The sequence below is a fragment of the Homalodisca vitripennis genome, chromosome 6 (assembly GCF_021130785.1).
Source record: "Homalodisca vitripennis isolate AUS2020 chromosome 6, UT_GWSS_2.1, whole genome shotgun sequence".
NCBI classification, from domain to species: Eukaryota; Metazoa; Arthropoda; class Insecta; order Hemiptera; family Cicadellidae; genus Homalodisca; species Homalodisca vitripennis.
In genome coordinates this window covers 24,270,826-24,282,370 of record NC_060212.1, presented here as the reverse complement: position 1 = coordinate 24,282,370, position 11,545 = coordinate 24,270,826, and the positions used below count along the sequence as shown (strand labels likewise).

Genomic DNA, 11,545 nt, shown 5'->3' with positions numbered 1-11,545 from the left:
CTTTACTAACTTTCAGCCAGTTATAAAATATCGATACCTGTTGGTATTCATACTCATTATTTTGATTGTAAAAAGTAATATAATGGAGGATGCTTGTTAATTAAGTTATATAGCGGTTCCAATCTGGTGTAACAACAGACATTATCAGACAGCGTTCTCTATGAATGAACGTTTAATAAATCAAATCCAAGTTAGCAGCTGGCGTGACTTGGAGTAATGGCTGACTTGATTTACGTGACTTAACATTTTGACAAGCACACGTCAGCTGTTTATATTATAAACACAACTAGCGTGGTTGACAACAGATTTATCAGGAATTCTTCGTTTTGTACAATTTATAAAAAGCCAAACAGGTTGTATAACTGAGAAAAATTAAGGCATCACGTGTGATGTAACAGACTTCACTGATGTTGCCTGCAACATTTTAAATTTATAGCTCTTTTAATTCATGAGTTGTCTTATGGATAGACAGACAGACAGATAATTTATTCATACAGAAAGGAAATTGACACAAAAATTACAAAAATGATAGACTTCAGTCCTATCTAAGTTTCATGCAAAATTACAGTACTAGAGAAATATTTCCTGATATGTCTTGCTACATGATACATTCTCATTTTCTTTTCATTCATCTGGATTTAATATGTGTTCAAACAATAATAGGTAAGCGAAAAAGACTACTATAAAGCAAGAGCGCGTTAAAAACAAAAATACTGTCACTGAATTTCAATATGGGGTATATGTTGCTATTTTTTACATCATCAATACAGATCTAATTTATTTAAATCTTATACGATTGTACGATTTAAAAATTCATTTTTCCTGCTATTTTCTCGTTGCTATCGTAGTTATCTATAACAAAAAAATGCAATACCATACCCTAACACTCAGCCAAATCCCATTCAAAGATGTATGTCACATTAGAGAATTCTATGTTGATTATATAGAAATAGAAAACATGAAACTTTTCCCCGCCTCTCAGGTTTTAGACTTTATTAACTCTCACTTATTAATCATACTAGTTAAATGAAAACATCTTGATGTCATAAATAGATTTATATTTAATATTCCAGGATCGCAATCGTGTTTGTAGATCCTGTGTAGTAAGCGAGTGGTGTTGGCGTGTCTCCGTGTTTACTGAGCTAATGGCGGCGTCCGTGACTGTCATGACGATCCTGGAGTTGTTCTAATACTTGTAAGTGGTATTGGTTGGTGTATAAGTATTATATGTACATTACGTATGTAATTTGTATTTGTACTGTAATTTAAATTTTGTTTGTATATCATTTATTTGTTCTCAAATCACGTAATCCAAACATGAAATAATTAAATTATATAAGTAATATTATACGCAAAATTATGTCTGGTGACAGATTTGTATCACAGACATTTTGGCAAAAACGTTTAGCTAGTGTTTTACAATATATTAAGGTAGCCAACATGTTTATAGTTTTTTAACAAAGTGGGCTTACCAAAATCAGTATTTCATTTAATTGCGAATTGCATTTTTATAAAATTTATTTTTAAAATGTTATAATCCCGTTTGCAATCCGAAAGTCAGATTCATATAACTGTTATTTTTTTAAATTAGTCATTACAAACGTAAATTGTAACCTATTAACAATGATTAATTTGATCGCATACAGATGATAAAGGGAAGTGAACTCACTTTGCTGACTATTAAAATAAAATTAAGACGTTTATAAGGTTACCCGAATTTTGTTTGGAAATACTTCCCCCTTTTAACTATTAAGAGTTATCCATTTAATGACATAGATACTATATAGAGTTTGATATTTAACTCTTATCTATCACAGAAACCTCTGTAATATAAAAATTATTATTCTGATTGTATAACAAGTTTTATGTTGTACTATTTGCTATAGGCGGTAAAGTTTGTTAAAATATTTTTGCATTCCTTTCCCTTAGAATATGCTTCAGGAGCAAAATTAATCTATACATAATTATTTCGCCGCTGTAAACCTTAGCATGTTTGGTAACACATGAAAGAAGAAAACCTTCAAAATTGAAAGTGATACTTCTTGAAAACATAATATTTATATTTATTATTAAAATTCAATTACTAATTTAAACATATTAAACTTTTTCTTACATCAATAAAAAAATCTTAACCCATTCATTTGAACTTATGCCTATTTAGTTAGAGAAGAAAAACAAATCACTAGTTTCTAATCACAAAGTTATTTAAACAAGAAATTGTTTTAATGGTTTTATTTTTAACATATTTCTCGCAACCAGAAAATTATATTTTTTATAAACATGGCAAACAATTGAAGACTCTTGGAGCAATTGGAAAAACAATGGCAAACAATGTTTCTTTTTATGATGATATGAATAATATCCAGTTGAAATATTTTTACTTTAATATTGTATTATGTGAAGGGGTGGAGTGTAGAAGGCTAAGTATAGTTACTATATAGTTTTCTGTACTACTAAGTGACCATTAAGTGTGTAGTGATATTTTATTTAATTAATATTTCTCTCATTATCATTTCAACCATCACGACTAGAATTTAATTCTATTTAAATCAAATCGGTAGAGTTCAAAATGGAAACAGTTTTCTAATTTGAACTCTAAACAACAAGTTTTCTAAAAGAAATTAGATTAGGAGAAATTGTTAAGTTTTAATTAATTCGTAAGACGTAAAGACGGAATATTTCCTATAAGCTCGATCTGCAGACATATAGTGAAGCAACATGTTACCTATACTGTAAATGAATAGCTTGAATCTATGGAGTTAACCTTATATATCATGTGAAACCTTTGTGTTTCTGGAAACTAAGATCGATACACATTTCACTCTTCCGTTAAATGAAAGCGGACGCAAATGTTTCTTTCCTTTACTGAGATTCATCAATGGTTGTAATCCTGCCGGATTTTTGGTAACCCACTTTTTTTATTTTAAATGTCTGCTGAATGTTGTTTTCTGACAAATAAAATGTACAAGAACTTCCTATGGGTTGTTGTTGGCCCAATGTTTTAAATCATTGTGTTATCTATTTTATATAAGCTGATTTTTACAGTTAATTTTTAAATACAAAAATAAAAATATATTATTCTTTCCAAGAAGAAGTACAAGTGAACACATAAAATATTAAATTCTTTTGAAGTAACTCAGATAACTATTTTTATTTAAACAAGTAATCGTCAAGCATTTTCCTTCTCTTCTGCATCGAAATAATACATAAAACAGCACCCACATTGTGTAACATTGAACGTAAAATGTGTTTGGTATTATGACCGAAGAGCATATTAAATTTATAGTACACGACCACTTGTTTGTTAAGCTAGTCATTTATGAAATTCCTGTATGAATTAAGATGTTACAATAATACCTTACTGTCATAATAAAGCACTAGACAATCTTTTTGAATTTAAGTGGAAGGTAAAGTGAAATGAAAAATAGATTGATGCAATTTTAATGGGGATAATTCCCTCTAAGAGCTACAGTTGAAGTAAATCAGCCGCTATGAATTATTGATCATGTCAGGGATGTTCCACAGAGTGCTGTGTCTTGTTTGAGGGTCTCATCTCTACGTCAGATAACACTGCACTATCGCCTTTCAAGAAATAACATTCTGGTACCGGTACCTAAAGATAGTTAGGGTCGATTAGATAGGATTTAGCTTATAGTGCTTTCAAATGAATAAATTTAGTAATTAAATATTCAATGATTCAAAGTATAGTTACATATAACATCAGGAATACATTTCGTATACATTTTCAGTTTCATAGAAACCTCAGGGATATTTTTACACTGCGAATATTTCATTCTCACACGTTAATAAAAGATCTAATGACAATATGTATGCTATTACTTCTAAACGTGTATTTCAAATTCCAAAAAAGATGAAATGCAAAGATTGTTAAATATCATGCTAGTATTGTAATTGTTAAACATTACACAAAATAAAACCAGTTTATGGTTTAACTTCCCTTATAATCTTTATTCTGGTCCCCTGATACTTACAGCCCTCACAATTTAGAAAGGTTTTAACAACTGTAATTAGGACAAGAGGGAGAGAGAGAGAGAGATGTACAATACAAAACAAGGTAGGAGTATACAAGTTTAAGTAAACTTTGTCCACACAAATATAAAGATGAACATTTCCAGCAGTTGTCCTTTTAATATGAAATATCTTACGTATATATTCATAACCTTTTAGTGGGAAATTCTTAAAGCTTTAAATGCAAGAAAATCTCAAAAGCAAAGGTTTTCTTGAAGGAAACAAGAAATTGAATATCGAGTCACACTTAAGACATTTAAAATTCCCTTAAAGTCCAGGAGCCAAAAGCAAGTTTGCACTATAGGAACATAGCTTCGTTTTTATTGAAATCAATATGGGAATTTTTCTTAAGAAAGAAATCGATATAGTTTTGGAGGAGATCGAAATGATCAATAATTACTTCCTAAGATAAGGAATTTTGTAGCTTGATACAAATAAAATTGACATTAGGCATAAATCAGTTGTTACACCACAGTCAGATACAAAGCTAGCTAGAGAGAGTAGAAGAGGTCAGTTTCAGAGTCTGTCTATGTTAGCTGACTCGGATTTATTATTTATACCCAAGTCTAACAATTGGTTTCACCTGATTTGATACCTCCCAATATCAAAAGCCAACGCAACCGATATCTATTTTTTTCTTAGAGTAACTTTCTCTACAATTTGATAAGAAAGAAGAAGGTTGTGATCTTACACAATGCTGGTTGGCTGTGGGCCTGGAATATGCACTGATCGAATAATGTAAGGTCTCACTATTCCGTAAACCGACATTATATTCATAAATATGTTTTTAACTAATAATAAAATAAATGTTTGGCAGTATAAGCACAAGGACGAACTGCCAGAAGGATTTCATAAAGTATTTCTGAGAGGCTTCACTCTCCGCTAGATTCAACATTGTAATTAATTACTCCAAACTATATCACGTCCGAGCGAGAGTAATTAATCATGTTCATTATCTCCTGCGTCCAAAATGAGGGGTTGAGTTGTCACAACTTTCCTTGTTATTCTACACTTGAAGTAATCACGTATTAGTTTTGTTTTCAACATTTCACTTATGACTTGAAATTGTGTGATGAAAATAATTATGTGCATATAAATTTACATTCTTTTTTATGACATAATTTGCCTCGTGGATTATTCAATTAATTTTTTTTTGAAATGCCTCAGATATACTAGATTATAATAAATGAATTAATAATGAGATTCCGAATTGAAACGATATTTAAGAGAGAAATTCTAATGAGATTTATTATTAATTTTCAGTAATATCCAAAGGAATAAAATTATGACACAGTGAAACGTTTTGGCTCTTCACAGATTAAAGAATTTGTATAATCTATCACTACAGATGTCGCATGGATCTGTCTCAGCTAGTTTTCGTCATGTTAAGCCTGTATTTTTCCACACAAGTCTTCCAAAGTCCCTTATTACCTGGATATATTATTCACCTGAGGCTAAATAGGTGTTCAGAAATATTCGTGTGTAAAATTTGTTTCCTGTCTAATTTTAATAACTTACACACTTCCCCTGTACGTTCGCTAAAGCTTAAATAAATATAAAAATTCAAAAAAAATAAAATTTAAAGATAACTAATTTTTTTTATACAGTAAATAAGTTGAACTTTCAAAACAGTACTGAAACAAAACGTGTAAATAATTGCGTTGTACCTATGTCACATTGTACGGAAACATAGCAAAACTTAGGAGAAACTCCAGAGATTAAAACAAACGCCGTTCTTTGGATTGGACATGGGTACACACGCGACATTGCATGACATGTTGGATGATTGACTGGCATTTCAGCTCTGAGGTTTCGGTCCTGCTTGTGTTTAATTAATACTACCAACAAACTAATCTAACAATTTTGAATGACATTTTATAATATTTAAATGGTTTGACATCTCTTTCTGTTAGTGCAGGAAATCCCAGTGGATTGTTAAAGCGTCACCACTTTGAAATTTTAACGCAACGACGTTTTTATAATTAAAATGGAAATTGTTATTTGAAAAACATATTTTATTAAACCTTTAGAATCTGTTTTGTTAACATCGAGTTGGTGTATCGCCTTTCTAAACATAATATACCTGATGGAGATTTTATCGAACTTATGGACAGAGGATTCAGACATAAAATTAGCAGACCAATCTCTGATATCAGGCCACCCTACTAGTCAATATTAATACACAAATTAACTAGGTTATCTAAAACATTTTAAAAATCACATAAACCTCTTCAAAAACCGTACACACTCACATCAAGGTCTAGGACCAATAAACAAAGGCCGGAGGCAGCTGCATTAACCTCTCAGCGTTCCCGACCATTATCTTCATGTTCTAATTGTTTTAGATGACGCACCGTGATACCACAGGAAATAACAAAATAGATTTTCTAGTTAGTGTTCCACAGTCACTGGTGTGAGTGTGACGTGTTGTTTGTGCTCTTTACTTCTATGCAGCGATAATGGTCATTGCAGCATCTTTTAGTCTTTAAGTTTAGGTTTATTTATTAGTATTTTACTCCTGAGTAAGAGGTTGGAGTCTAATCCCTGAAACGTATTTTTACTCATTTTATATCATATAGCGTTGTCAAATGTCCGAAGTCCTATTATCTTTTTAAATAACCATAGTCAATAGTGGTATGTTTTTAAAGCAAGCGTAAACATGGATACTAGCGTAAATATAATTATACTAGTATATTTGGTTTCTAATTTAATATACATACTCTGTCCAATTTATAAGAAAACAATTAGACATATGAACTATACCATAACTATATTTATAATGTTAATAATATAAAAATTATATTAAAATGCAAGTTTAGCGATGCGTTGATATCAAGCAGTAGAAGTAAAGCGAGGTAAGTTATAACTTATCATAGTTGAAGAATGGTAGTAAATCGACACAACTGTGACTGACACAGTGCCATAGAGACAAGGGTCATATGTGTCATATGTTGCCCTTAATTTTGATGGTGCAATTCAAGTAATTCTATTTTCTAATGCTTCAAAATAGTGTACTTCTATTGGGAACAATTTAATAGAAAATACTGTTCTAGATAATACATTTTTTTAAATTTTAATAGAATTGCTCATATTTAAAGAAAAATATGTGTGGAGATTGTAGAACTTTTTGAGTGTGACGATTTGTTATGTCTTTAGTTTCCTCGCATTTACGTAACTAGAGTCCCTTAACACTTGGACTATTTTTTATTTTCTGCAAAATATATGTAACAATTTTAAGAACTATAATGTTTTCATTAATCTTTAGTCACGTAACACAAATTATGTATTGATAAAGGTATTTTCTCTCATGTTATCAGTTAAATAAAAACCGTGTGAAACAAAAATTAAATAATTTTACATTTAAAATTTTAGACAAAACCTTTGAAAATTTTCCTTCGTTAAAAATATTAAAATATTATTTATACTTTTTATTATACTATGCTAAATTGAGCTAAAACACTTTTCTGAATAGCTTAAAACTATTTAAAAAAGTAAAAAAATCTTACATTTTTTAGTAAAGCGGTTCATCTCGTATTTAAAAAAAATACATAATGTCAAAAAACATTAAAATAATTATCTGGAATATATTTAGTTTTTAACAAAAATAAATGTACCAAAAAACTTATAATAGTAGTCTCCACTAACTTCAGTAAATTTCTTATTTCAAACAGTAATGAGTCATAATTTAAAAGTATAATTATAATGAATTGTTATAAGTACTTAAAATTTTTTTTAATGTATTAGTATTATGTTCCATATATTTATCTTAAAATAGTAAAACAATACCTTACTTGTATTATACTTGAAGGTGTAGTCCAAATGTTTATGCACTGAATATAATAAACCATTAAGATTAGTTATGTTCCTGAAATAAATTTAAGTCTTAAATTAAATCACGAAACTACAGTTAACATGGAAACAATCACTAAATGATTGTTGAATACATAAATTTTGAAAATTACTGTTTATAAATCATGGAATTATTTACTATCATTCTGATGGTAATCGTAACTGTGTTTATTGCCATACGTATTCGTAAGTAAAACATTAATTAAAATTATTCTTCATATATAAATTATAATTTACTATACAATCAGGATTATTTGTAAGTCAGCTACTACAATTTAGAAGTGAAAAACATGTGCTATTGCCATCTCCAATGTGATATAAACTAATATTAGTACAGGGCTGAATAATTCTTCTTCAAAACTGGTTTACGTACAGGATGAACACAAAATGTGAGACTATGTGTTTCATATAAGTTTCTACAGTAAAGGTTTAGAAATTACGTAAAGGTGTGAAGTTAGTATACTAAGAAACGTTTAGTGAATTAGGTAATATTAATTGCATACCTTTTTATAATGTCAACAAAATGTTTTCTTTAATTATCTCTAGACAGTTATTACAAAAAGAAAGATATTCATCGTTATATTTATTGCTATATCGTGATTTGTATTGTTTAAACAATTTTTGATTTTTAATCATGGCCTAAAAGACAGTTTTTATATTTTTGCGTAAAAAATTCGAATTGTCCTTGAAGATGTGTTCATTGAGCACGAAAGGCCTCAAAAAATAAAAATTTTTCATTTATTGGAGTGTTTGATCTTATATTAAGCATTTAGTTTCCAATAAGAAGAAGCTGGTAAAATGTATTTAAGAAAGTTTTTGTGGTTCTATTACATGGAAAAAGGGATTACGTGGGTGCATAACTGATTGTAAATAATTGTTTTCAAAATTGTAAAAACATTCTTAAAAACAACTAAGAGACAATTATTACATAATAATTAAATAATTAAATATCAATTAATAAATCTCACTAAATCCACAAATAGCGCACCTAGTTGTAATTTTTGTAGACAGATTTATGTGGTATTGAATTTGTTAGAACTCCCAATGATAGTGTGTTTAAAGTTCAACTTGAGGTTTATGTCTCGTAATGTTAAGTAATCTTACATATAACCCACTGCTAGAAGCGACGGATAGAGTTATGAATATTTTTGGATACACTAAAAACGTACAGTTTAAAAGAGGCTTTGAAAGGTTTTTATCAATTAGGAAAAAAGAAGGGAATTCCATTGACATACATTAAAATGTATAACTGATGTTTTTTAAAAGCAAAACCTGTTAAGCACGGAGGAGAAGATGAAATAAAGAAAATCAAGATTTTAATACTAAAAATTCAATTTGTGATTGTTATCTTTCCATAAAGTATTACAAACAAATAAATATGAACTGTGAATTTTTATCTTAGCTATAGTTTCACCTTGGTGAATCGTCTGAAATCTGTTGCTGTCATAAAATTGGTTCCTGATTTCTGGAATTCTAATTGTTGATTTAAGAGGTGAAAGGAAACATTAAAATAAAGGAGAAATGGAGCCTATCTGAACATTTACATTGAACCAATCTTTCCCACCACAGCTACATCATTGTAAAATATGTAATAATGAAAATAGATAGCTTATTAAAATTTTCTTAACCAACCAATATATGATGTAATGAAAAAAAATTCTCAAGTATAAACTTTTCTTCCAGTTTAAATTTACTAGTATAAAAAGAAATATTTTTAACTGTTTCTTCAGTTTCAATCGAGAAATGCACTGTTTGTAAGAAACACGAAAAAAATCGAGTAAATGATCAAAATGATGGAGCAAAGAACAGGAAAGAGAAGCAAAACCTAGAAGTGAAGTTTATGGGAAGTATAAATGAGACTGATTCAGAGACAATGGATGATAAAGAGAATAGTAGTGGAACTGAATACGAAGAGGAAGAGAGAGAAAGTGAAGAGGAGGTTGAAGATGATTGTGGAGAAGACGCTGAAGAGGTGTTTGTGGAAAACGAGCGACAAGATAGAGAACTGGAGGAGACAATGGATGATGAAGAGAATAGTAGTGGAACTGAATACGAAGAGGAAGAGAGAGAAAGTGAAGAGGAGGTTGAAGATGATTGTGGAGAAGACGCTGAAGAGGTGTTTGTGGAAAACGAGCGACAAGATAGAGAACTGGAGGAGACAATGGAAGATGAAGAGAGTAGTAGTAGAACTGAATACGAAGAGGAAGAGAGAAAAAGTGAAGAGAGCGTTGAAGATGATTGTGGAGAAGACGCTGAGGAGGTGTTTGTGGAACACGAGCGACAAGAGAGAGAACTGGAGGAGCTGGAAGTGTTGAGGGTCCGCCACAAGAACGCTGGGAGGAGTTCGGTGGAGCGAAAGCGTGGAGGGTTGGAGGGGTTGGAGAAGGAGTGGTGTGATATTAAAGTGACCTCAAGTTCTCCGCACTATCAACATTAGTGTTATGCACCATTTGTATTACCACATAATCGAATTTTTAAAAAAATTTTATTAGTATTGATTAATTAAATTTTATTTTTCAGTTGTGATTTTACACATTTATTGATTTTAGACAAATTCATAGTTCACTAAGTGAATTCGAGACAAGTCTTGAATTTAAATTACAAGGAAATATATTTGATAAACTCACCTAGTCCAACATATCAGTATATCTTATAAACATTCTATATAAATAAATAGAACAAATAATAATGTTTGAAAACATAGCAAAGAACAATAACATATGGTATCTAAACAAGTAAATGAAACATATAATGGTGTCTATCACAAAGAACGATAAAGCGTTTGAATCGAATTTACGATAATTTTCGCCATCCTATTGTTTTAATCTTCTGAATGATTCAATAAAAACAAAATTGGTTTTCCATCTCAAGAACATTCTAGGACCAAAGTTATTCCTATACCGTTAAAAAACAAGCAATTATTTGTCACAATCATTCTACCTTATCCAGCGGACCCAAAATTCGATCCAAGATTATTTATAGCACAGAACATCTATTATAAATTTTATTGAAATTCATGGAAACACAATTTTTATTATAGTAATTCTGAATTATACGGTTTAGACTCTGGGGCTTCGCCCTCTTGGTACGATTCACTCCGTCAACGAACTTAGCCTTGCATTTCACTTGTACTGCTTATTTTATTTTCACATAAAGTTTAGTTCAAAATACAAACTTACATTGTGGTAAAACCGACAAACATTCAACAGTATAGAGGATCATGAGAATAGGCTTAGAGGATAATGAATTTTATTGGGGGCGGGGGATTAAATTATGTTAACCTAAAAATGAGTAAAATGAAATTCAAGAATGAATATTACATAACCCAATCTTTTTGGCTAGTAGAGTGGGAGTTACTTATGGATAAAGGACTTGAACTCATCGAAGTTACTTTCTTGTCACACACAGCACTGTACAGTTCAGGGGTGTTTTCTCTCCCAAGTCCACTATCCACTGTCACAGGGTCGATACACTGTCTGCTGGTGACTTTACAAACATCTGTGTCACTTGGCATCGAGGAAGAGGATGGACAATAAACAGCACAGGTAAATCCACAAACTGCACTTAATGAGGGTCAAGAGTGACGAACTCACACCTTGTGGGTAATTACACTCACATTATAAAAGCTTGAAAGAAGGACGAGAGGAACGGCGCTATCTGCTAAAAC

General features: G+C 30.5%; 1 protein-coding gene across 1 annotated transcript; it reads left to right on the top strand.

Moving 5' to 3' along the window:
- Positions 1–7,959: 7,959 nt before the first annotated feature.
- Positions 7,960–10,407, top strand: LOC124365161 (glutamic acid-rich protein-like). The gene is made up of 2 exons (XM_046821115.1): positions 7,960–8,064; positions 9,609–10,407. Exons 1-2 carry the CDS (start codon positions 8,004–8,006, stop codon positions 10,313–10,315), a joined length of 768 nt encoding a protein of 255 aa, XP_046677071.1. The 5' UTR covers positions 7,960–8,003; the 3' UTR covers positions 10,316–10,407.
- The last annotated feature ends 1,138 nt before the right edge of the window (positions 10,408–11,545 follow it).

Coding starts and splice junctions, on each gene's coding strand:
- LOC124365161 (XM_046821115.1), top strand. CDS start 8,004: ATGGAATTATTTACTATCATTCTGATGGTAATCGTAACTGTGTTTATT. Junction 8,065..9,608: donor GTTTATTGCCATACGTATTC/GTAAGTAAAACA, acceptor CTGTTTCTTCAG/TTTCAATCGAGAAATGCACT.